A 27,418-nucleotide genomic window follows, 5' to 3' on the forward strand; every position below is an offset into this window, starting at 1 on the left:
ACTTACAAAGAGACTCATATGACTCAAGTTTTGAGGATATGAAATTGTGTGGCATTTTAAAAATAATTAGTTTTTTAAATCCCGTAGTTCCTCTCCTTTTTTTGGTTCTACCCTAGCCATTTTCTGATTGTCCGTGTCAAATATTTTAGTTTCTACATGGTGTTCCTATTTTTCTTCTATATACTCAGTTCAGAGTAGTGTTACTTTTTGGTTCTATCCTTTTTCAGGATCATAAAATTACAATGATTGTAATTGCGAATTTTAAGTGAGTTTTATTTACCTGTATTGCTTATGTTTATGTGTCCTTAATCAACTACCAACTTCTATTTTCAATGCTATATTGATTCATTATCACATTCCATCTAATATTAGGCATTTGCCAAAAGCCATGTAGATTTTCCCAATTTTAAAACATTCCCCTACTGAGTTGAGGTAATAGTGGTAGTGGTAATAATAGTTATCATTCATTGATTGCCTGCTACGTGCCAGGCATTTTAAAAAAATACATCTCTATTCTCACAAAGCTCTAATAAGTATATATATTATTTCCATTTTACAGTTGAGGAAACTGAAGATCAGTTTAAATGCTTTATCAGGAGGATTATGCCAAGATTTCAGACCCAGGTCTATCTGACTGCAGACCTTAGTCATGCTGCAAAAATGTTTTCTTCCTGTTTTTGCTTCTGTTCAATGGAGCAAATACTTGGATATATAATGATTGAGGTCTCTGAAGAGGGCATAATAAATAGCACCCCTTTTCTATACCCCAATCTGAACAAACTGAGAAATAAAATGAAGTAGTGGCAGATAGTTTGGTACTTTATCAACTGTTTTACTGTAAGGTCTTGGGTGGAGAGCTCAGTGTAAGAGCCAAGTGGGCCTGCTACCCAGTCTCCAGAACTAGGTGGGTCATCTGCTCAGCCCACAGGCAGCATTGGACCATGGGCTGCACTCACTCACAGACCACTCCGCATGGAGGCTAGAAGCCTGCCCTTGGAGAAGCAGTGGCAAAAACAGGCTTCCTGCAGGCAGCTGTCTCCTAAAAAGAGGAAGGGTGGACCTTAAGTCAAGCATGCCTGCCTTATTCTTCCCCTGTGTATGTATCATTAAGCTAAGTCCCTTTGCTTTCATGGAGCTTAGTGAGTATAGGAGTGGAGAGAGGTCAGGAGTTAACACTAACTGAACTCTTTTAACATGGAAGGGAATGTGAGGGGAAGCATTTCCTCCTAACATGCCACAGTGGTCCAGAACTGTCATGAAACTTTGTATAGTTACAAATCATCATAAGCCCACACATTGATACCATAAGCATTGATGGGATTAGAAGATAGACAAGTAAAATTTTTATTGCTTATAACTTTATATATTTAAGGAAAGATGTGCTGCTTCCTTTAGGGAGCTTGGTTATACCTTAAACTAGTTGTGTGTCATCCATCTTTATTTGTCCAACCTATTTCTTAATTACCTTGAACTATTTCCTTAAAATGTTTACTTAGAATAATTTGCCATTACCATAAAGAATACATGGATGTGCTGTGTCTATAGGGCAGACATTAGAGCCTTGTGTCTTTGGGTGTGCTTCCTTGGGTTCACATTCTGGATCTACCACTTACTGGCTCTGTGATTTGGAACAAGTTCCTTAATTTCTCTCAGCCTCAGTCACCTTATCTGTAAATTGAAGAGTAGAAGAGTAGTTTTCCTAGAGAGCTGATGCAAGGATTCACTCATTCATTGATTCATTCATCAGCTATTTGGGTACATTCTCTGAGCCAGAGATAGTGCTGGGGATGTGGTAGTGAACAAGATCAACAAGATCCCTGACTCTATGTAATTAATTTCTACTGGGGGAATACAGACGGAGAGAATAAATAATGTAATTACAGATTATAATATATGGTGGGAGGGAAATAATAGAAAGTAACTCAGATGGGGACCATTGGGTAGAGTTTCTAAAGAAGGCTTCTCTGAGCAGATGACATATAAGCTGGGAATGGGGATAAGAAGGAGACAACCCTGGGGAAGATATTTCAGGCAGAGGGAATAGTGTATGCAAAGGCTGTAAGTTGAAAAGTCTGGTATTCCTGAAACAGAACAAGTCGAGTGTGCCTAGGGAATCATGAGTGAGGAGTAAAATGGTAGGTACTGAAGTTGGAGAAGTAGGGGCCAGGTCACTAGGTTAAAAGGATTTGAATATATGCAAAGCATGTATTATAGGGCCTGGAACATAGTTAGCACCTAGTGAATGTTAACAGCTGTGGTTATCATCATTTTTACTAGTAAAATTTTTCACATTAAAGTATTTGGCTGTCATTTCCCAGCACAGAGATGGAAGATAACAGCATTGAAAGTTTAGGGCATACAGTGCTGACTTTGGGTGGACTTCTTCATACACTGGGTGTTTTTCCATCAGGAGGCAAGTAATGTTTGGTGATCTCTTGTGACATTAGCAGCTATTGAGGCTCAATATCTATATCCATTAATTCACTAAGGGTTGCAAAATGGAGACATTCTATCATTTTTTCATCTACTAGCCGAAATAAAAACATCTGTTCTTGCATCTGCTAAGAGTGATATATCTTTTTAGTAAACCCTTTGATTAAATTGGGTGTTTTTGAGTGCTAACTAAAGAGTGGAAGACATCGTTAAAACGACTGTTACATCTTCCCATAAAACATCCTTTGTTACCACACTGCATGGGTTATTGATCAGTCCAGCAGAGCACTATTCATGCTCTAGTTTAAACTTGCCCTGCTGGCTGAGAGTGTTACAATATGGAAAAACATACGCCTCGGTGTTAAAATATAAATGTGACAGATACTGTTTTCTCTACCTACTACTTTAGGATTTCTTCTCTCCACAGATGGAACTTTCTGCACTGCAGTCCATGATGGCTGTACAAGAGGAAGAGCTGCAGGTGCAGGCTGCTGATATGGAGTCCCTGACCAGGAACATACAGATCAAAGAAGAACTAATAAAGGTCTCTGAAAGTTTTTTAAAAACCATCGGAAATTATTACAGCTCAGAGTATCTGCAGGGCTTCTTCAAACATTGAGCCTCCTGATAGTACCTGTTCTCTTTAACTTGTATCAAAATTGCTAAGATTTCATAAAGGATATATCACTACCTTCATGTGTTTTATCAATATCCCACTTGAAAGTATAGCAGACTATTTCAGGAGTATGTGCTCCTTTCCTCCTCTGCTGAATAGTACTTTCTGTTGCTATACTGTCTTCTGACTTTTAGGATCTGCAAATGCAACTTGTTGATCCTGAAGACATACCAGCTATGGAACGCCTGACTCAAGAAGTCTTACTTCTTCGGGAAAAAGTTGCTTCAGTAGAATCACAGGGTCAAGAAACTTCAGGAAACCGAAGACAACAAGTAAGTTATCAGAATATAAACCATATTTTTGCTGTGAAATAAACAATGGGAAAGCTGTCCATCTCAGTTACCTTATGAAGAGGTGAGTCTATTGATGGAATTTCAGAGAATCTGTGCTCTAAAGTTCTCTCAGCTTTGGTCAGATGCAGCCACTGATGCTCCTTTCTAATATTTGTAGCCCCTTTGTAGCTACTACCTCGTATCTGATCTTTTTCCAGTGCCACACTTTTAAAAAAGATGTACTTGCCTCAACTCCCTGTTTCTATTGTAATCTCTCTCACCAACTACTCGTCTCAACTCCAGTCTGAGTTTTAACTCTATTAGTTCACTTAAACACATCACTGCTGGTTATGCACTATTATAGCTCATCTTTATAACATTTATGACAGCTCACATATGACACTGGTCTGTAACTGAGGAATGTCTTTTCCCCCGACGAGACAGTAAGCTTATTCTTAGAACAGAGCCTGGCACATAGAAGGTGCTCAATAAATATTTATTGACTGAATGAAGAATACCAGTAAGTCATGTTATGCCCCTCCCCGTTCCCTTCCACTCCTCTCTCTTAGCCTCTTTACTGTGCTTCTGGCTTCTCTCTCCTCTTTCATCTTCTTGTTCCCATGTTTTAATTGTGCCTTACAGAGTTTCAAGGATAATGTGACATTGATTTGAAAACTGTAAAATACTATGGAAAGCTTAAATCAATAATAAGATTTCTTGTTTAGTCATAGTACCTGCTAATACATTCTCTGGTCTCTTAGGATTAACCATGGCTTCATTCTCATACCGCCATTTGCATATTGCCTCTGTTCTTTCCTTAGTTACTGCTGATGCTGGAAGGACTGGTAGATGAACGGAGTCGGCTCAATGAGGCCTTACAGGCAGAGAGACAGCTCTACAGCAGTCTGGTGAAGTTCCATGCTCATCCAGAGAGGTATGAGAGTCCACTGTTTTTGCTCCCACTCCTCATTAAGTACAGATGCTTCTGATGTCGAAGTGGAGAGAAAAAGCAGAGACAATTACTGGGACTACCCAGTTGGCCATTGGTTGTGTGGATTGCTCTGAGTCTCTGTCTAAATCTTAAGTAATGAATAGTGCCTATTTCATACAGGTATTATAAAGATCAAACGAGAAGACCTGTCAGATGTCAATAATAATGCCTTATATACAGTAAGCACTAATGTGTCTTTGTTTCCTTTCTCTGCTCTGTGTCCTATTAAGGCTATTCTTTTATAAGAATAGGCTATAAAGGGTGCTGATATTCATTAAATATCATTGAAAAAATATATCATGATGGCGAAGAAGACTCCAGGATCACTGATAGCAATCATGATGAACATATTTTCTTGTACTTCTTGGTTTTTGGTCATGTGTATTACATCTTTCTGGTTCATTTTTTTATTCCTTTTTTTTTTTTTTTCTCATTTTGCCTTCTCTCTTAGCCCCTTTTTCTCTTTCCTAATTTTTATTCTTCTATTTTTATTCAGTTTCTTCTAGTTTATTGTTGAGTTAAAATTTTTTTTCTTTCTATTTCAAGAAAATGAAGGCAAAGGGAAGGACCACTTGACTGTGTTATCTTTTAAAGAATCTCTGGATCTTTAGTCTCTGTGAACTGGATTCCTTTTCAGACCACTGTCAAGTTTGGTTAACAAATGAGAGAACAGGCACATTCAGCAGCAGCCCTACCTGCTTCAGTACTGCTTCAGTTTGCATTTAGTTTTCCTGGGTTTTGGTTTTTCAGAAATTAAAAATTTTGTCTCTTAGTCAAAAGATTAAATTTCTCTTTCATGGGCTGTGAAAGTGTGTGGTAAGTCTTAGAAACTGTAATTCTTTGTGTGACTGGCCCAGAATCTAGCAAAAGGGACAACCTTTAAAGAAAGGAGCAGGCCACAGCAAAGACTGCATTCATTTATTATCTAGAGAAGAATTACTTTAGGAAGTCTGCTGTCTCGGAGTGGCACTGATGGTTCTTTGGAAGCATATGTGGACTCATTATAGCTAATCCACTGATCCAGATGATGGCTAATCCATTTTCCTTCCGTGTGGCATGTTTAATCAGCTCTGAGAGAGACCGAACTCTGCAGGTGGAACTGGAAGGGGCCCAGGTGATACGCAGTCGCCTTGAAGAAGTTCTTGGAAGAAGCCTGGAGCGCTTAAGCAGGCTGGAGACCCTGGCTGCCATTGGAGGTGGGGAACTGGAAAGTGTGCGAGTTCGTCACAAGCATGCCTGCCGAGCTCTGGCGGGTCAGACTGCAGCCCAGGATGGAAAACCTTGTTTGCACTAACCAGAGAGCTTTGTCTGACTTTGGCAGAATTAAACAGTGACTTACTGATGGTAGAACTGGTGCACGTAGCATCAACTACAAAGTGGAACTCCCTGTAGTCTACCTGTATTTCACTGTATATACCTATCTCTAAGTTGAAGGTGGAGGTTACAAAATGTATTTGCACATTTTTAATCATTCCATTTTAGTTTTCCCACCCATATTCATTCTTTTCCATGGCCCCCCTTCTTGTCCCCTCATCCTTTCTCTGGGCCAATAAAGTTTATTCCTCCCTCACTTTCACAGTCCATTTCATATGTTCCGTATCATGTCATAAATGCATGCGTGTGTCTTATTTTTGCCATTCAATCAGCTGCTCTTTGAATGAGAGCAATATTTTAGTCAAATAAAAGATGAGAAAGAGAGAGATTCAGAGCCTATAAGAATGACTTTGTAAAAGTGATATAATCCTTATCAGAAGGTAATCAAAAGCCTTGAATAGTGAACTGTTAAGTATTGGGAGGGCCAAGCTAAAGAGCAGAGGCAAAGGCTATTGAAGTGTTAGTATCTTTGTATTGTTTCAGAATATTAGAATGATGTGAAATTAGGTACAGATTAAATTCCATTAAAATGGTTTGACCAGTGGTATACTGTTTAGTCAGAACATGACTTAAAGAAAGCTCCCAAGTCTTCCAGAGTCAGAATTCTCTATGTAAAAAATCACGTCAAATATAATGTCTCTCTTTAAATTCAGTATTTTACCAAATAACCCGTTATAGCCAGAAGAGAGGATTGCTTATATTTTTTCATTTGGTAGTGACACTAGGTGGAGTCCCAAAGATTAGAAAACTAGGAATGCTTATATGTTTCTCCATATTAAAATAAGTAATAGGCTTGAGGCCTTGTAGTGTTTGAATGGTTTAGAAAGAAATAATCCTGTGCGCGAGCGTAAGGCAAGGGGCACGGAAATTGCATTTCTGGTATCTTAAATGTCAAGAGTATAAAAAGTAACCAAGATTACTTTGGAGCTTTATGGGTTCAACATCATGAGGCTTCTTACTTTTGCTGGATTTCCTAGATAGATTTCCTAGAGTAGAAGCTGAGATTTCAGTTTGTTTCAACATGGAACTTGGTGAACATGGATTGAGGCTTTCCAACACTGTAAATGTGACTGAATACCCTTTCTAAATTAGATGGAACACAAAAATAAGGTGGTTTTTCTGTTTTCCTTCGTTTTTTACATGACCGCTTTTATTTTTTTCGCCTTCTTATGTTGGCATGGCTTGCAGTATCATTCTAAATTCCGTCCAAGTTTCTGTAACCTTAGCTATGCCTTTAACAGAGACATCAGTTAAAGTAAACTGGCAAGAAAATGTTCCTGGAGAAACACCCTGGAATTTTCTGATGAAGTATTTTGTAAAAGATTGATAGCCATGAGACTTCCTTTTAATGGAAATGCTTTCCAGTTGTAGTGGCCTTTGAGGGAAAAGGAGTCATTTAAGGAAAGAGATAAGAAGTGTGAGCATTCACTTTTCCTAGTTTTCCAATCTTTAGACACCCTTTCCTGCATAAAGTTTTTTGTAACTTTCTAGAAGTAAGGGGGAGAATAATGGAGCTGTAGAAATGTCAGCCCACCACCCATCAAAGACTAGTCTGTCATATTTTACAAGGCATTATGTAATTATAAATTACAAGGCATTTATGAAACCTCTTCCCTTAATTATGCTAATAACCCATTAAGTTTTCTAAGTCTCCTGTTAAGACTCAACCTTGGATGATTCTTGGGTTCTAATGCTCATAGTGATTACAGTAATTTATGTTAATTACCATTCCTGCTTCTATCCTCCTCCAACAAGAGAGGAATTTCCCTTGGTATCTTGAACTGTTGCAAAGAGTTAGAAATATTAAGGTAGTTGAATGAATAATGAGAAACCCAACTTTCTTGAAAAATTATTGAAATAGATTTGGAGAAAAAAGTAAGTGAATTTTGGTCTTGATTTTGGTCCTGAAGACAGACTAACTTGTACTATGTTATTAGCCTTTGTGACTGGTCCTTGGGAAACATTTTAGAAAATTAGGTGATTTAGTGGCAAAAGGTAGGTGAAGAGTTTGACCTTAATACTATATATGTGACATATCTGGTACTAACTTTCTGGTCTTGATAGCTGGAATGAGGCTTACAAAAACTGTTACCTGGAGAGAGCTTGCTGGTCTAACAATTTTGTAGGATAATTTGGCATCTTATTTGAGAGCACAGTTCTGATGAATTTTGTCCTGAACCCCCAGAGAGATGATGCTCAGATTTGGCCACATCATTCATATTTAGCAGGATCTAACATGACTTTGTTTTGTCTTCAGAAGCACACCTTCTCTTTTGGGGCCATTCTACTTGTCAGGCATCTTTCAACATTACAGTAATGTTAAGAAAATTGTCATGTGCTTATAGAACTTTGTGCCTGAATAAAATGAATTAAATTCTCACTCAGGCCATGCTTAATTGGAAGCATAAAACTTAAACTGAGAAGGATCTATGTTGATAGATTTGGTTTTTCTCACATTTCCTTTTTGAATAATAGCAAATGAGTAAAGTAAAGGTTGTAAGAAGTCAGGGTAGATGAAGTCTACAGTTTTTGGAACCACAGAGTTGAAAAGGACCTCCAGGAAGTTTTATTTAAAGAATGAAGTTGAAGCCCTTCTGACAGATACTTTCTCTAAACTCTTTTCTGTTGCAGGTTTAAACTGTATTATTGAAGTCTGATAGTTGTTAGTGCCTAGTAAATCAGCATTTTCCTGGTGGTCTATTTTTAATTGTCTAGTCAAGTTATAACTTTTTGAAATGGCGTGATTAGGCTATTTTAATATTGTCAACTTTGTAGTTTGTGAAATATACTCTTATCCTCTCCCCCCTGCCCCATACCCACTTCTCTTGTGTTGTGGACAGCAGCAATGGTTTCAGTATGTCTACTTCCTTATTTATATTTTTAAAAGATTTGTCAATGTCATTATATAAATAAGAGATCTACTAAATCTCAAGAAAATCTTAATCTATGTAGGATATAAGATCCTAGCCACAAGAAGATTCCTTAGAAGGTTCTTTGGTATATTCTACTTAGAGTTTATACAGAAGTGACCTGTAGCAGTTATACATAGATTCTATGTGTATTATGTTACTTTTATGTGTACTTATGCTCCTAGTTCAGTATCTGGTTCATGGCTTCAAAACAGTTCAAGAAAATTGGTTTCAGTTCTGTCCATGTCTTCTAGGTGGATCTAGACTCCTCCAATTAGGGAAAGGAGGAGCAGATCAGACTACACCAAAAATTGTTCTTTGAAGAATAAAGGTTGACTGACCTGCCTAAAGTCACTTCCTTTTGGACTATAAACCTTAGAGGGAATAATACTTTAATACCTTTACTTTCTTTGACCTAGTATTAGAAAACTGTAATGCCTGTTGTTAATCATAAAGTCATTGTTTTCTGGTTTCATGGTCTTTTTGTATGAAAAAGTCACAGAATCTATTCATTTGATATCCCTGAAAAACTCAAGTTTTCTCTTTAACCAGGGCCTCAGTCAATTCTACAGGTCTGCAGCCAGTGTCCTGCAGGGAAATACGACAAACTTCTTCAGAAGTTAGGAAGAAATATTAGTAACCTACACCCTTCAAGTTCATTTTCCATCTTGTAGAGATTGCTCTAGAGGTAGAGTAAATGAAATTAGCTTTCTTTTTCAGATACTAATATCCTGTGATGTGCAAGCATATAGAATACAGAATATTTTCTCTCATTTCTTTTAGGGTTAAAGCTTAGCTTTTCTTCTCCCTTTGGTAGTGTAGAGCCATTTGTACTGTAGAAAAAATAGCTAGAAATATAGAGCTCCCAAGCAACCCAATAATAAAAAACAGAAGAAATGAGTCAATGACACAATACATCAGACTGATTTCTGTGGGGTAATAGTTTCTGAGTCTTAACGCATTTTGGAATATGGATTTAGGACACCCTCTCACTAGACATTTAGAGCGATAACTTTGTTAAACCATTTTATTATGATTAGAAGACAACCGTGTTGCTTCTAAGTAGCCTGAATATTGATGGAAGGTAAGAAGTCCTCAACTTCTTTCTATATAACCACATGAGTCAGTGACATCAGAAAATGTTTGAGCTAAAATAATATGAAAAGTCAGAGTGTTAAGTACATGGACCAAATCAACTTCCTTGTTCCCTTAAAGAACTCATAATTGTCTAGCAAATGCATGTAGGTTTGCTTTTAGTATATATCATGAGTATGAGATACTTCCTTCTGCAGTTACCAAAATTATTGCTCTAAAAAACTGACTTCTCAGTCTGTGAACTTCAGGGGCATGTGTATGTGTAAGTATGTTTTCTGTCTGTTTCCATGAACTATCACCATAAGGTTTGATAGTAAAAACAGCTTTATTTTTTATTTATTTATTTATTTTTTGAGAGGGCATCTCATATTTATTGATCAAATGGTTGTTAACAACAATAAAATTCTGTATAGGGGGGTCAATGCTCAGTGCACAATCATTAATACATCTCAAGCCTAATTCTCATCAGTCTCCAATCTTCTGAAGCATAACGAACAGGTTCTTATATGGTGAACGAATTCTTACATAGTGAATAAGTTCTTACATGGTGAACAGTACAAGGGCATTCATCACAGAAACTAGGTTTTGATCACGCATTATGAACTATAAACAATCAGGTCAAATATGAATATTCGTTTGATTTTTATACTTGATTTATATGTGGATCCCACATTTCTCCCTTTATTATTTTTTTTTCATTTTTAATAAAATGCTGAAGTGGTAGGTAGATGCAAGATAAAGGTAGAAAACATAGTTTAGTGTTGTAAGAGAGCAATTGTAGATGATCAGGTGTGTGCCTGTAGACTATGTGTTAATCCAAGCTAGACAAGGGCATTAAAACATCCACGGATGCAGAAGATTTCTCTCAAAATAGGGGGGGTGAGGTTCTAAGCTTCACCACTGTTGATCCCCAATTTCTCACCTGATGGTCCCCCTGTGACTGTGCCTGTCTTAGGTTGTTCCTCCCTTGAGGAATCTTACCCATCTCTGGCTAACCAGTCATCTTCCGGGGCCATACAGGGAGATGTAAAGTTGGTAAGTGAGAGAGAAGCCATATTGTTTGAAAAGGTTAGCTTTTTACTTCTTTGCAGATTTATGCCCTGTGGCTTCTATGCCCAACACTTGTCTCGAGGTATCTTTACCACCTGGAGGAATTATGATGCTGGGTAAATTCGATATGAGGCACGAATTCTATTTAAGGGTTGTAATTAGAAAGGAAGAAGAAAAGCTATAGAGGTAGCATATGGAAGAAAACATGGGAAGATTGATTATTTCTTTGACATATCTTCTTGTAGAGTACCATAAGCATGTATAGGTTTTAAACTACTAACTTGTGCACACTTATTAACATAATAGGAATACGGTGACATAAACTAAGCAAATCTATAATTACCAGCCATCTCCAGTGAAGCCAAGAAAACCAGTTAGGCACCCTAGGCATTTGTGAGAATTTGTCTATGATATGATGGATATTGTCCAACTGTACTTGAACAGTCTGAGAGAAATCAGACAAATTGAAGCAACCCATTTCTGGGATCTGTTCACATCCCATATGTTCTTTTAACCATAGATAGTCTATAGTCGTAAGATTTTGGAGCGCTACAACTTGCACCCCTCCCAACTCCTGGTTGAGTTCCAACAGTACAGATCCACTCAAATTAGTTGTCTCACTGTATGCACATGCCAGCCTAGACATCTCCATCCTCATTCCAGTGGCAAGTCCAGGAAACGGTGGGATGGACGCAGCCACAACCGCAGCATTGCCCAGATCCCTGTGGAGGCTTTTTGATTATCATCCCCCGGCACGAGTCCTCCAGAGAGTGCTGTTGCTGGAAGCTCCTCCTCATATCGTATCTTAGTTCATTTTCTGGGTAGCCAAGCTAGTCCTTGATCTTCTGCATAAAAACAAACAGACTCTTTGCCCACACTTTAACATGCCCTCTCTACCACTGTGTAGAACTCATTGGAGGTGAGCACACAGGAACTGCTTTTTTTTTTTTTTTTTATTAAGAGAAAGGAATATTATCAGAAAAGAGTACCTCCATAGCCGATCATCTGACACCCTTTAAGTGATCAAAATTAAGGATATTTAAAGCATGCGTTAATCTTTGATTTATCAAGTTTTATCCTATCAAGGAATAATCCCCCTTTTCTTTCTTTTTTTTCCTTTTTTTTAAAATCTTTAATCTACACTTACATGAAGAATACTATGTTTACTATGCTCTCCCCTATACCAAGTCCCCCCTAAAAACCACATTACAGTCACTGTCCATCAGCATAGCAAAATGTTGTAGAATCACTACTTGTCCTCTGTGTTGTACAGCCCTCCCTCCCCTTTCTCCCCCCCGATGCATGCTAATCTTAATACCCCCTTTCTTCTTTCCCCCCCTTATCCCTCCCTGCCCACCCATCCTCCCCGCCCACCCATCCTCCCCAGTTCCTTTCCCTTTGGTACCTGTTAGTCCATTTTTGGATTCTGTAATTCCGCTGCTGTTTTGTTCCTTCAGTTTTTCCTTTGTTCTTATACTCCTCAGATGAGTGAAATCATTTGGTATTTCTTTCTCCGTTTGGCTTATTTCACTGAGCATAATACTCTCCAGCTCCATCCATGTTGCTGCAAATGGTAGGATTTTCCCTCTTCTTATGGCTGAGTAGTATTCCATTGTGTATATGTACCACATCTTCTTTATCCATTCATCTACCGATGGACATTTAGGTTGCTTCCAATTTTTGGCTATTGTAAATAGTGCTGCAATAAACATAGGGGTGCATCTGTCCTTCTCAAACTTGATTGCTGCGTTCTTAGGGTAAATTCCTAGGAGAGGAATTCCTGGGTCAAATGGTAGGTCTGTTTTGAGCATTTTGATGTACCTCCATACTGCTTTCCACAATGGTTGAACTAATTTACATTCCCACCAGCAGTGTAGGAGGGTTCCCCTTTCTCCACAGCCTCGCCAACATTTGTTGTTGTTTGTCTTTTGGATGGCAGCCATCCTTACTGGTGTGAGGTGATACCTCATTGTAGTTTTAATTTGCATTTCTCTGATAATTAGCAGTGTGGAGCATCTTTTCATGTGTCTGTTGGCCATCTGTATTTCTTTTTTAGAGAACTGTTTGTTCAGTTCCTCTGCCCATTTTTTAATTGGGTTATTTGTTTTTTGTTGAGGCGTGTGAGCTCTTTATATATTCTGGATGTCAAGCCTTTATCGGATGTGTCATTTTCAAATATATTCTCCCATACTGTAGGGTTCCTTTTTGTTCTATTGATGGTGTCTTTTGCTGTACAGAAGCTTTTCAGCTTAATGTAGTCCCACTTGCTCATTTTTGCTAAAAACAGCTTTATTTTTATCACTTAGATTTTTTTATTGTAGGGCTATTGAGAAAAACTGAAGTGATTCATAAAGTGAAGTAAGTGACGTGTTAAGTGACATAGTAACTTGACATTATCTTATTTCCAGGACTGTTTCCCTGCCAAAATAAGCTGCATATTTTCCTCTGGAAGTTCATTTCTTCATGGCACTGTGCTGTGTTAACTGTATTCACATTTGTGCTCAAATGGAGAGTACTTTTTTATATATGTGTTACAATTTCATCTACTTTAGTTGAGACACAAAAATACTGTTACTGATCCAATAAAAGTATCAAAGGCCAAACAGTAACTATTTGGTTTCATTATTAAAAGATTTATGAGAAAGGAGTAGAAAAAGCTCATATCTTTTTCTTTTCCTTATGGGAGAATCAGTCTATTGATCATTATACTAAAATTCCAAGTCAAAGCAAGGCTGTGGAATGAGTGAATGCTTTTATTTAACAAAAGGAAGGGAGGGAACAAACTCCAATTTTCCTTCCAAGGAAATGAGACTAAAAAAGTGTTATGCTTCTCCCAGAAATGTGAAACAGACTACTTTACCTTAAAAGCCCTTTTTTGCTCTCCTTGCTGAGGAAGGATTGGAGAAAGCAGGATGGAGATTTGAGGAGCCAGTTGTTATGGTGGGCAGTGCCATCTCTGTGAATGTTTCCAGAAGGCCTGTATCTTGTGCTCTTTGAGGAAAAAAAAAGATCCTGAGCAGGAAGAATTCCTTAACTTTATAGAATGTTAGGTCATTGGAAACAGTTGTTTTTGAATAAAATACAAGCTGGAAGGCTACTTAAGAGACGTTGCAGCTTAAATACAGATAACACCATAAAAGGGCTTGACTGCAGATAGCGTTTTTCTTTCCTAGCTACTTCTGTTCCAACAAAGGTCAGAATCTGTCCAAAGAATTTTATTTCTCGATAGAAGCTTACGTAGGACTATGTGAAATCTTGAATTTTTCTTATGGCTCAAAAGAGAATGGATGTAGATGAAATTGCAGAGTTGGACAGGAGGCCTTCTTCCTGTGATTCCCTCATGTAGCATCGTGATATTTAAGTCATCAAATGTTGGTTCATGATGGGAACAGGTGCGAGTTCTCGTGATGAGTACATGGCAGTGTCTTGGGAGTGAAGGTGAGATGAGCCTAGAGTAGCTGGCACAGGAGCCAAGGAAAGAACATAAGGGCACGTGGTGCCGCCGACTCTGCCATGCTATTAAGTTTTAGTTCTTTGAATACCCCTCAAAATTAGTCAAATATGGCTACTGAAATGTTCTGAGCACTGTATGGGAAAATATCATGTCTTTTCTGTTACTTGTATATAAATGGCTTGAAGAGGAAACTAATGACTAGAGTAAAATTTGGGGAAAATGGTCTTGTTGCAGGCCAATTAGGGCTCATTACTGAAGAGTTAAAATAACAAAAATAACACTTGATGTCTTTACCTCTAAGGCTTGTTCACACATGAATGGAGTTTTAAGGTAGTTATACTTAAAGGAAGATGAATCCTGTTTGTAAAGCACCTATTCAAAAGAGTTCATCCTACTTTACTGACAGCTCTATGTTCTTTCAACTGTCCTATGAAGCAAGGAGAAGAAAAAGTATTATTTCAAATCTCTTCTTGGGGGAAACATACTCAGAAGTGAAGATAGTGCAGATAGACTCAAGGACATAAAATTTACCTCTTCTGATCATATTTAGGTTTTATGGGCCACCTTTTTCAACCCACAGTTTTTCAACTTGTGGACTGCTTCAGTCAACCAACAATAATAATAGAACTATAGTATTATTTAAGGCCAGTATTTTTTGAGTACCCGCTGTATACCCAGCACTTTTCTAAGCACTTGAAAACAGCAAGTCCTTTAGGATTCACTACAACTATGTGGAATGGATGGATGTCACTATTGACCCTAATTAGTAAATGAGGAAACAGTTGTAGAAAAGTGTAACTTGCCTCAAGTCCCATAGCTAATGATGGAAGCTAACTGGACAGTCTGGTGCCAGAGTCCAGGTTCTTAAAAAGTACACCATCTACAGTTTGAAAAGCTTTACAAAGGGTGGGATTTTGTTTCAGTGATTAAAAGAATACATTTGCATAACACTTTTTTGCCCAGGATTTCATAGTATTTTAGAGGGCTATTTCTGTGTACTTCATTATATAGTCAGCCGGTAGAAAATAATTTTCTAAATCTTAAATAGGAGGTTTTGATACCACCTCTATAATTATGTTTCAGAGTGTAGAAATTTGCAAGAACCGTAACTTGAGAAAGGCCACTGAAGCCTCAAATAAAAGTTTTCAATAAAATTTCCAGTCCAAAACATAAAACTTAACCATGGAGATAAAACCTGGAGAGTCAAGTTAAATTGGAATGAACAATGAACAGATTTTTAGGTTTCACGGAATCTAAAGGTAGCAGTCATTTATTTAACATTTATCAAAAATAAGCAGTGGGTTCATCAGTATGTATGTAATGCTGTGAAGTATTAGGAATGTAAATATTCCAGGTTCACCCTGAAGATAGTGTTCTGTTATTTGTAAAAACTTTAGAAGTGGTATTCCTACCACAGAAGAGGAGTTATTTTGTTGTCATTAAAAAACAAACAGTAAAAGGAGGGATGTCTAATGTAAACTTAGATCCAGAAGTATGTGTGGGATAACTTACTCATACCAGTATTTTCTATAAAATTTTTTTCAACTTTATTCCACCTCTCAAATACACACAAAAAAGCCCTTCTACATTCTAGAACTACATTTAATGGTGGATAGCCTCTAGTAATGTGTATAATTATTGAATCACTATGTTGTATATCTGAAACCAATATAATATTGTATATCAAATTTATTCCAATAAAAAATTACTTCAGATTAAAAAAAAGAGAAAACCCATTGGTGGGAGGCTGAGCACGCCTTGAAGCTGCCTTAAAGAAGTTCAGCATACTGTAAGCTAGCTAAAAACATTAGGAAAGCAAACAAGCCCCTTTGTAGCAGAGTGTTGAGATGAAATGGGCATTCTTGCTTTGTCCTCATTTAACTCCTGATCAGGTCAGAACCATGGTATCCTGCCCCTGAGTCAATTTAAGAGAGTGTTATCTAAAAATACTGATGTGGCATCAGAAAGGCTGACAAAGGTAAGTGGAGGGCAGAATATGTCAGATATAAGCCTTCAAGACCAGTGGCAGGCACCCTTTCTAATCCCCACTTAGCCTTACCTTATTCATGGAACCTAGCACAGGAATCATCTTGCAGTGTAGGCCCAGCAGGGCCACACAACCCACCAAGAATGGTATGGGGATAAGTATCCAGACCTCAGAGAGATGAGTTTTCTTCACCCACAGGATCATTCTCTGGCCCAAAGCTCAGAAGGAAAACAATGTAAAAAGTATGTTTTCTTAATCTGTCACTGGGTGGGACAATTCATTTTCTTTGCAGGAAGAAAAAAAGATTGTGATCTCTACTGTTGTACAGGGAAAGGTTTTCCAAAGAAGGCGTAATATACTATGGTTGTCCTCAAGGGAATGGACACCGTAAGTCCAGTGAGTTGACAAAGTAGACAAAGCTTGGGGAGTGTGTTCATTCACCTCCACACTACCACTATTGTGAATGAGATGGTTCTGGGGCTGGTTTGAAAGTAAGTACTGGAAATCCCTATCGGTACACCGTTTGCCATGGATGCCTAGAGATGCTGAGTGGTAGAGGTTCTTTTTTGTGGGTAGAGCTTTATTGAACAGCGTACAGGAACTTGGCCAAAATTAACACAACATGGAATGAATCATAAGATTAAAGCCGTTAGGGCAACATGTTTTGCGACCTTTTAGTACTTTCATGAGATTGTCCTGGGTCACTGCAAATACTCTGGCATGTATTTGCAGATGCCAAGAGATGGAATGTAGGTGTGAACTGCCCCTGTTGACCTTACCTGCAGAGGGCAGTGAAGGCTCATTCACAGAGAGCCTTTCACTCACGGATGTCTGAGCTCAGGAGGAGGTTCTTTGGTTTTGGAGGAACAAACAGGTCTGATTTGTCACCAGAAGGAACAGTGAGTGTCTGTGTCTGAAAGTCCAGATACTGACTTCTTGGCACAGCTCCTGTCAGGACTCCCTGAGGCCAGGTTACTCAGTGGTCAGAAAGGGAGGAGTAACTGGGTGCTTTCTGAGGACAGGGTCAGAGCTAGATCTCCAGGTTCTCTAACTTGGGAAGGTTCTGTAGGACCCCAGGGAGTGTCGAAGTAGATCTCTTTGGTATGCAAATGAATTAACCACTATAAATTCCTACACTTTCAGAATAAATCAGTAATGTGGACCACAGGTCCTAATATAAAATTGGATGGGTGGTCTTTTGTTCTAATAGATGTGGAGAGGAAGAAATGCCCTAGGTTTGTGCTGCCCATTAGGTAGCCACTAGCCATCTGTGGCTACTTGGATTTAAATTTAAATTAAATTAAAAATTAAGTTTCTCAGTCATGCTAGCCACATATCAAGTGCTTTAGTGGCTTCATGTAACTAGTGTATGCTGTATTGGGCAGCATGAGCATAGAATTTCAGAAAGTTCTGCTGGTCAGCACTGCCCTAGATCTTTGTTCAGAGCGTGAACATCAGCTACCTGTCCCATAGTGCAGGGCATAGGTGATATGCCCTAGCGTGACTGTATCCATCTTTAAGGAATAAATGGATTACATCTCATTTGGCTAAAGCAGTGCAAGAAACCCTTCAGGAAAAGGATGTTAGCATGGAACAAGAGTTTGAGAGAGACAGGGAGGAGGGGAGGTTAGAGGAAGGAATTAGAAAATCCTGAACCATTCAGTCCTTGTGCTTGACTAGACCTGAGCTTCTGTAGGATACAGGGCCCCTAGCCGGGTATTCTCAGAGATGGTCACCCCATGCACAACTGATCCCAGCAATGGGTAAATGTGAGAGGAGCAGGGCTGCCCTAGTCCCTAGGAAATCAGGGGCACTGTCAGCTCTCAGTGATGGGGAAAAGCTTAGTCGTGTTAGGTCCACATTACAGAAGAGGAAATTATGATATAGCAAGTGGCAGGGATGGGAATAATTCAGACTTCCTGAAATTCGGTGGGAGAGGTAACCACTGTATCTGACAGCTGTCTCCTTAGATGCAGGTCTTTGCAGTCAAAGCCAACATATGTTTTGAGGCCTAAGCTTGAGTGTTAATAAGGAAGTATCAGCAATACAGTATGAAGGCTTTTCTATAGATTTGGCACATTGGTTCTGCCTTCCCTGTCAACCCTGCTGGCCAGGGGGCCACACACAGGAGGAAAGAAAGAAATGAGAGGCGGAAGGCACAACAAGTGTAATTTTGGCTGCTGTCTGGAAGCCGTCTGTGGAGGGAGTCACCTTCTTTTCTGGACTTACTCCCAGGTGCGGCTGCAGGAGATGACACGGAAGATGCAAGCACTGAGTTCACGGACAGCATCGAGGAGGAGGCCGCACACAGTAGCCACCAGCAAGTGAGTCCAAGTCAGGTTCGGAGGTCCCAGGGCGGAAGGCTCACGGTCCTGTGGGGTCTGGTGGACAAGGGGAGATCAGCCTGTGGACTTAGGAGGGAGAACCTGTGTTTTTATATAAGCCACTTCCCAGCCTTCTTCCTGCCCTCCCTGAGCTTCCCAGCCACCTTGCCAACCCTTGTCCTTGCTCCATTCTCTCTCCAATCCACCCTTTGTTTTTACTTCTTCTGTCTCTTATACCTGCCCTGCTACCCCTCCTACCCACCTTTGTTCCTGTGTACCGTCTATAGCTGTAGCTTCAGAAGAATTTTTACTTACAACAAGACCATGGACACTTCCCCTCTTGGGCTTTTCTAACTGAAACACATCACAGAAGACAGGGAGTCATCGAAGGGCTGCTTGGGGAGGTGGCAGGCCTAGAACCTGCTTCAGGAGGATGCTCTGAGAAAATCCAAGAAGATGGGAATGCTTTCAAAGCAGGGATCTGTCTTGGAAAAATCTCATTATACAAAAGAGAACTTTGTTGGCAATCGACACATCACTCAGGTGTGACATGTCAGTAACCAACAGATGACACATCAAGAGCAAGTCCCTGTCAAATCTGAGACCTTGGTACCTAAGGCTGAAACACTCCTCCCACCAACCATCAGTAAAGGTATAACCAGCATGTTTTCAAGCTCCAGAGTTGAATGTCATGGACCTCAGAGATTAAGTCAATGAGAGTGATTCCATAGCACTCATTGGAACTCCTGTCTGTCTCCACCTTGCCCAGTGACACTTAGCAGTCACATCTAGGTGGACCAGGCCTGTGACTCTCTGGTTTGTTGAGGAGAAAGTGGATCATTGGGATCTGTCTTTCTCCAAAAGCAGCTAGGCTTTCTAGTGCTGGCTTCCTTGGAGCTAATAGGAAAACTGTAGGGGAAATGAGGCTTTCTGGGTCTATCTCTATATTCCTGCTTCAGAAAAGGAGGAGACATCTAATACACCCAAAAGAGACTGCTGAAGTCACATGGGATTCAGCAGTCTTTGGCTCTTGAGGACATGAGTGGTTGTTTGGAATACCGCACATTCTCAACACAGTGTCTTTACCTTCTATCAAGATCCCCTTTTTGTTGCTCTAGCCACACCTGACCCTTACTTCTCCCTTGAGTTCCTGCATGAGCTTCACTTCTCTTTTTGCTTGAACACCTTCTGAGTCCTCCTAACTGATGCTTGTAACTAATGATGTATGTATGCTATCACCCCTCTAGACAGGTCCCTCCGCCTCTCACTTCCTGATTTCTTTGAGGATCATGGGTGACAGAAAGGGGGTTCACTCTCAGCTATACAGGGATGTTGGTCAGTCACTGCTGGTTAGTGCTACTGTGGGACAGGATTATCTTCAGAATAAATGAACAGGACACACAGATATGAAGAGAGCCAGATTCTGATTGACACAGTCTAAACCATCCCTGGAAGTGCAAGTCCTTTGCTCAAATTCTCAGTAGGAAAACTGGTCTGTAAAGTCATTTCTTCCTCAACTTTCTTTCCTATAGCCTAGTGTGGAGAAAATGACCAGACCACATTTTGAGAAAGTTAGTTCAACCCTGGAATAAACTTTTACATTGAAACATTTTTACTTCCCTTGCAGTGTCTGCCCTAATGCTTGGCATAGGAGATACTTAATAAATTATTAGTTAATGAATCTTTGGATCGGGGCTTGACTCATGATACACAAAGTATATACCTGCTGGATGAAGACTGTATCTTGAGTGATCATTTTCCTTTCCATCACCTTTCCTTGAAAGTCAATCTTTGGTAGGAGTAACCTTGGTGTGTGAAAGCACTATAAAGTTACTTCAGCTTTTCTAGAGTTTGAGGGTGTTAATCTCTTGCTACCAATTAAATAAAGCTTGTTTTGTTGTGACTATTTTGTGTCCAGATTCTCAAAAATGTGTTTGCCGGTTTCCAGGGAAATAGTCCCTTGACGTTAGTCTCTGAGTTCCTCCTCGTTATGTGCTTGGAAGGTAGACTTTATTCTCAACACCAGTCTACCTTTCTACCCCAAGCACTCAAATACTTCTCCTAACAAACACATCCAACTTCTGGTTCTCCCCAAGACAAGAACCACCTTTGGGTCAAAGCAGGTGGCTTTGTCCTCGATTTGGCCTCACTCCTCTCCAGAAACCTCAGGTCCGGCCGTCATGGTGGTTCTCCTCAGGTGTCCCCCACACAGCTCCACTCTCAGATAAATGTAGGATCTGTAACAAATTCATGAAAAAGACAAATAAATCATGCTTGCCTTCATTTGAGCTTTTTGCAATGGCTAAAGTTAATTAAGAATCAAGATTCAAATGCAAAGGAGAAAAAAGTAGACTTATGTGATGAACTTGAGAAAAGGCCATTTTTAATGCCATTAATTCTGTATAGGAACTGACTAACATTGTGAGAGGTATGGTGCCATAGGGTAAAAATAAATCAACTATTCAAACAAGAGATCCACTCTGCACATAGACCTCTATGGGGTAAATGGAAACCCAGCACACAAAAAAGCTGAATTTTACCATGGGAGCACTAGAACAGATAAATTAGGAAATGTGAGGGGCAAAAAAGCCTACAAGAGATATTATTAACAATAAACCGGAAGTATTCTTATTACCACCACACATACTGGAAGCTCTGGGTTTATATTTGGGGAAGAATAGAAATACTAATTTCCCATAGATGATAAAGAAAAAGTAATAAAAAGGCTAGATCCTGAGACACTTTTAATGCATTTACATTTGGATTTTACAGACAAGTTATCCAAAGTAAGCCTCTCTAACATGGAAAAAAACCAAAAAACGGGAGAAAAACAGATCTTTGTTTTCTCATTTTAAGGTGGGAAATTAGACCAAATGGACCTTAAAATCTCTTCTTGTATTAACATGAGTCTTAATTTTTCTTTTTAAACAAACTAGGTATATTTAAATTGATAGAAGATAACACAACTAGAAGTCCTTTTAAAAATAGGTATCATTAAAGTTAGACGTTATTTTTAAGGAGTGCACTCTAAAGGTTTAGGAAAGTATAAATGTGTCCATATTCAAATCTGATGACAATGTTTTAATTAGTTGGAAAGAGTGTATATAGAAAGATAATGTCACAGCTTAATGAGTGGTGAGGTCATAAACTTTCAAAAGTGGTTTAATCCAGTCCCTCTTCCTTCATTTTGTCCCAAATGTTTGGAGGCACATGTGGAGATGGCAGCCACCAGTGTAATGAAGGCTGGCAGCAGAGCCACTGAGACAGTTGTTCCCAGGAGCCTCCCGCATGTCAGGCACACAACCCCAGGAACGCCTAGGACATGAGCAACTGTGTCCCTGCCCCTTTCTTCTTGGAAACCTCAACTGCTGTGCTACTAAATGCCACTGCACATACATGCTGTGAGTTAACCCCACCGCATACTCACAACCTAGATTTTACCCTGCTCTGTTACAAGGTCAAAAGCAAAGGCCAGTGGCTTTGTGCCAGGCCAAGCAGCTCTATCAGTCATTGATCCATTTAAGCTGCTCTGGGCAGTGTTATGTTCAATATATTTGTGACCTGAATGAAGGTATAAGGCATATACTTTATTCTACAAATCATCTCTAATCAAGGGACCTTTCCATGATTTATGGAGAAGCACATCAAATATTTTGGTGATTTTGATAATTGGGAAACAATTCTGCACAGCCAGAAAGAATTTACAAGTGACAAGTGCAAGTCAAGTTATGTACAGAGATAAAAGAAAGCAGCACAACCCAGAAAGAGCTGTGGGAGAGAGGTGGGAAACTGAGACATCAAAATTGGCCTGAAGTTAAGTAAAATCTCAAAGGGCTGACTGAGAGCAAAAAGAAGCCAGCATGACATTTGGATGTATTCAGATTAATACTGGACAGACAGGCAAGCAATCCTTGTACAAAAATACTTAGTCATATGCTGAGTAGATTATCATACTCAGTTTTTGGTTTATATACTTTTAAAGGTGTGGAAAAAACTGGAGAGCAGTCCAAGATGAACAATAAGAAAGTCTTAATGTTAAAAAATTCACATTTGAGGAAAAAATACACAAGCTGCTTTAGCTGAAACATTGAGGAGAAACTTCAAGAGTATCCTCAAATAGAAAGAAAAGGGCGTTGAGAAATTGTTTGTGCCTTGTTTCTTCTCACACGCTTAGATTTGTAGGGAGAGTTGGGTTGGCCACAGTCAGCACAGGGGCTAATACCTGTGAAGTGGATTTGCCTGCTGGGCAGGCGGCCTCACTCTTAGCAGCTGTAAGGTGTGAGTCAGTGACCTTGAGCTTGCTCCTCTAACCTGTAGCTCCACCCACATGCTGATTCCGGGACTGACTCCTGACTGCCCTCTTAGTCATCCTTTCTGGGGTCTGAGTTACAGGACAGCCTTTGGCTTTGAGTGTTGGTGTTTCAAACCATGATCTTTGCAGTTAGGGACTCAAGTGTTGTGGAGCTGATGAAGCTTCCGATTTGTGAAGACCCACTGGGAACTGTCCCCTCAGAAACTGAAGAATCAGACCATCCATGCTCTCAGCCCTGTTTAACCCTTATTTGTTTGAATTTGTTTCTCATTTACTATGCACCTGTGGTTTTGTCTCACTCACCTGCTCATGGCTACAGTTCTCCCTGCTCGCTTGCTGTCCTCCCCTCCCAAACCAGCCTCTGGGGCCTGTATGGCTGAGAAGGCCCTTCGGGGGAGCTCACTTTAGGTCTGTCTTTTTGTTGCCAAGAAAGGCTGCCTTTGTGATCCAACGTTCCTCTTAGATCCTCTTTAATGACCTAACTTCTTTAAACCATGATTTTCTTTCAGCTCATCAAGGTGGCTTTGGAGAAAAGCCTGGCAGCTGTGGAGCCCCAGAACCTATCTCTTGCCCCTGCTACCCTGACAGGAGGGGACAGTAGCAGGGCTCTTCAGGAGGAAATGCTCCGCCTGAGGGCTGAGGTCCACCAGCACCTAGAGGAGAAGAGGAAGGCTGAGGGGGAACTGAAGGAGCTAAAGGCTCAAATTGAGGAAGCAGGATTCTCCTCCGTGGCCCACATCAGGTAGGACCTCCCCTCAGGGCGGGCGAGCCTGCTGACTGAGAGACCACCTTAGCCAAGGGACTCACTTGGCTGCAGCCACGGCATTAGTGCTGCCATGGGCTTCTTGGTCCATATCCCAGGATTCAGGCTTTCATGGGTCTACAAATCCTTTAAAGAAAAGTTAATGTAGGATAATAGTGATTATCAATAATTACCATTCAACTTAGTCAAATAAATCTGGTTTTAATTCAGTGTTATTAGCTATGCATATGATAGTCAGGAGTGGAAATCTAGTTGTCTGACTGGTATTGCTCTTCTAAATTGCCTGGAACATATAAGGCCTCTCCTGCTACCTATGATGCTTCACTGCTGTAATCCAGGGCAGTCCATGGTGGAAGAGGATTTCTACAGGGACCCCTCCATCTTCACTCAGCTCTCTCTCAGCATCATAAATCCTTAAATTACGGAGCAGCAATTTTAATAATTTGTGATGTTTTATTAACTTTACAAAAGTGGCAAATAGCTGATTCATTAGGTAGATTGGCCACTCTTGGCTTTTTTTCAAAAGGTTCTTGGGAAACATGCTGATAATGTAGGGCTAATCCATTTATTCATTCATCCTTGAAGGTCATAATCACCATGGCCTGTTGTTAGGACAGAACTGTGCAGATGTACAACTTCTAATTCATACCCTGTTGTTTCCCTGCCTCTTCCCTGGATCACAGGATAATATTAGCACTGAAGAGAACCTTAGCATCTAGCCCAATGTCCTTGTTTCATAGTTGAGGAAACTCAGACCTAAAAAGCACTAGTAGCTTGCTCAAGGTTGAGTAATAGTCTGTGACTACTACTTGCTCCCAGTTTTCAAAACCGAAGCCTTTTCTTCTATGACATATAATTTGTCAAACAATGTTTTAAATAGTCTTATGATCACCCTTAGTTCTGATTATTTTACTCTGAATTATCATGATATTTCTTTCCTTATATTCTACTTAAGTTAAAGCACAAGTTTTACTTAAACTTTGTTATGTGTAAATTTAGTTGAGCTGCCATGGATAAGAACAGTACACCTTTTTTTTTCCAACTATACTTCAATTAAAAAAATGAAAAAAAATGTCAGGCAGACCCATGAACCAGCTAATTAAAATGCTCTACCATCTTGCTTTTTTTCTATATCTTGCTTTTAGATCTCAAAGCCTAAAATAAACTTTCTTTTTTTTTTTAATTTTATTTTGGTATCATTAATCTACAATTACATGAAGGACATGTTTACTAGTCTCCCCCCTTCACCAAGTCTCCCCCACATCCTCGTTCACAGTCACTGTCCATCAACATAGTAAGATGCTATAAAATCACTACTTGTCTTCTCTGTGTCGCACACCCCTCCCTGTGCCCCCCCCCACACTATACATGCTAATCGTGATGCCCCCTTTCTTTTTTTCCCGCCCTTATCCCTCCCTTCCCACACGTTCTCCCCAGTCCCTTTCCCTTTGGTAACTATTAGTCTATTCTTGGGTTCTGTGGTTCTGCTGCTGTTTTGTTCCATCAGTTTTCTTTTGTTCTTATGCTCCACATATGAGTGAAATCATTTGGTACTTGTCTTTCTCCGCCTGGCTTATTTCACTGAGCATAATACCCTCTAGCTCCATCCATGTTGTTGCGAATGGTAGCATCTGTTTTTTTCTTATGGCTGAGTAATATTCCATTGTGTATATGTACCACATCTTCTTTATCCATTCATCTACTGATGGACATTTAGGTTGCTTCCATATCTTGGCTATTGTAAATAGTGCTGCGATAAACATAGGGGCGCATATGTCTTTTTCAAATTGGAGTGCTGCATTCTTGGGGTAAATTCCTAGAAGTGGAATTCCTGGGTCAAATGGTATTTCTATTTTGAGCATTTTGAGGAACCTCCGTACTGCTTTCCACAATGGTTGAACTAATTTACATTCCCACCAGCAGTATAGGAGGGTTCCCCTTTCTCCACAACCTCGCCAACATTTGTTGTTGTTTGTCTTTTCAATGGTAGCCATCCTTACTGGTGTGAGATGATATCTCATTGTGGTTTTAATTTGCATTTCTCTGATGACAAGTGATGTGGAGCATCTTTTCATGTGTCTGTTGGCCATCTGAATTTCTTCTTTAGAGAATTGTCTATTCAGCTCCTCTGCTTTTTGTTTGTTGAGGTGTGTGAGCTCTTTATATATTTTGGATGTCAACCCTTTATCATATATGTCATTTACAAATATATTCTCCCATACTGTAGGATACCTTTTTGTTCTGTTGATGGTGTCCTTTGCTGTACAGAAGCTTTTCAGCTTGATATAGTCCCATTTGTTCATTTTTGCGTTTGTTTCCCTTGCCTGGGGAGATATATTCAAGAAGAGGTCACTCATGTTCATGTCCAAGAGATTTTTGCCTATGTTTTTTTCTAAGAGTTTTATGGTTTCATGACTTACATTCAAGTCTTTAATCCATTTCGAATTTACTTTTGTGTATGGGGTCAGACAGTGATCCAGTTTCATTCTCTTACATGTAGCTGTCCAGTTTTGCCAGCACCATCTGTTGAAGAGACTGTCATTTCCCCATTGAATGTCCATGGCCCCTTTATCGAATATTAGTTGACCATATATGTTTGGGTTAATGTTTGGAGTCTCATTGGTCTGTGGCTCTGTTCTTGTGCCAGTACCAAATTGTCTTGATTACTATGGCTTTGTAGTAGAGCTTGAAGCTGGGGAGTGAGATCCCCCCCCCAACTTTATTCTTCTCTCTCAGGATTGCTTTAGCTATTCGGGGTCTTTGACGGTTCCTTATGAATTTTTGAACTATTTGTTCCAGTTCATTGAAGAATGCTGTTGGTAATTTGATAGGGATTGCATCAAATCTGTATATTACTTTGGGGAGGATGGCCATTTTGATGATATTAATTCTTCCTAGCCAGGAGCATGGGATGAGTTTCCATTTGTTAGTGACCTCTTTAATTTCTCTTAAGAGTGTCTTATAGTTTTCAGGGTATAGGTCTTTCACTTCCTTGGTTAGGTTTATTCCTAGGTATTTTATTCTTTTTGATGCTATTGTGAATGGAATTGTCTTCCTGATTTCTCTTTCTATTAGTTTATTGTTAGTGTATAGGAAAGCCACAGATTTCTGTGTGTTAATTTTGTATCCTGCAACTTTGCTGAATTCCGATATTAGATCTAGTAGTTTCAGAGTGGAGTCTTTAGGGTTTTTTATGTACAATATCATGTCATCTGCAAATAGTGACAGTTTAACTTATTTACCAATCTGGATTCCTTGTATTTCTTTGTTTTGTCTAATTGCCATGGCTAGGACCTCCAGTATTATGTTGAATAACAGTGGGGAGAGTGGGCATCCCTGTCTTGTTCCCGATGGCAGAGGAAAAGCTTTCAGCTTCTCGCTGTTCAGTATGATGTTGGCTGTGGGTTTATCATATATGGCCTTTATTATGTTGAGATACTTGCCCTCTATACCCATTTTGCTGAGAGTTTTTATCATGAATGGATGTTGAATTTTGTCAAATGCTTTTTCAGCATCTATGGAGATGATCATGTGGTTTTTGTCTTTCTTTTTGTTGATGTGGTGGATGATGTTGATGGATTTTCGAATGTTGTACCATCCTTACATCCCTGGGATGAATCCCACTTGGTCATGGTGTATGATCCTTTTGATGTATTTTTGAATTCGGTTTGCTAATATTTTGTTGAGTATTTTTGCATCTACATTCATCAGGGATATTGGTCTGTAGTTTCCTTTTTTGGTGGGGTCTTTGCCTGGTTTTGGTATTAGGGTGATGTTA

General features: G+C 39.5%; 1 protein-coding gene across 26 annotated transcripts in view; it reads left to right on the forward strand.

Annotated features, from left to right (window-relative positions):
* Nucleotides 1-27,418, forward strand: part of PDE4DIP (phosphodiesterase 4D interacting protein) — a 268,329-nt gene that overhangs the window by 189,025 nt on the left and 51,886 nt on the right. For 24 of the 26 annotated variants that reach the window (XM_073234503.1, XM_073234501.1, XM_073234504.1 and 21 more), the window contains 6 exons: nt 2,861-2,977; nt 3,244-3,381; nt 4,203-4,315; nt 5,441-5,568; nt 18,477-18,565; nt 23,387-23,619. In XM_073234503.1, coding sequence (XP_073090604.1) covers nt 2,861-2,977; nt 3,244-3,381; nt 4,203-4,315; nt 5,441-5,568; nt 18,477-18,565; nt 23,387-23,619 — 818 coding nt within the window. Of the gene's footprint in view, nt 1-2,860; nt 2,978-3,243; nt 3,382-4,202; nt 4,316-5,440; nt 5,943-18,476; nt 18,566-18,852; nt 20,461-23,386; nt 23,620-27,418 lie in introns of those variants that run through there. The other 2 variants (XM_017670415.3, XM_073234511.1) reach the window with 2 other exon arrangements.

The sequence above is a fragment of the Manis javanica genome, chromosome 4 (assembly GCF_040802235.1).
Source record: "Manis javanica isolate MJ-LG chromosome 4, MJ_LKY, whole genome shotgun sequence".
In the NCBI taxonomy this organism is placed as follows: domain Eukaryota; kingdom Metazoa; phylum Chordata; class Mammalia; order Pholidota; family Manidae; genus Manis; species Manis javanica.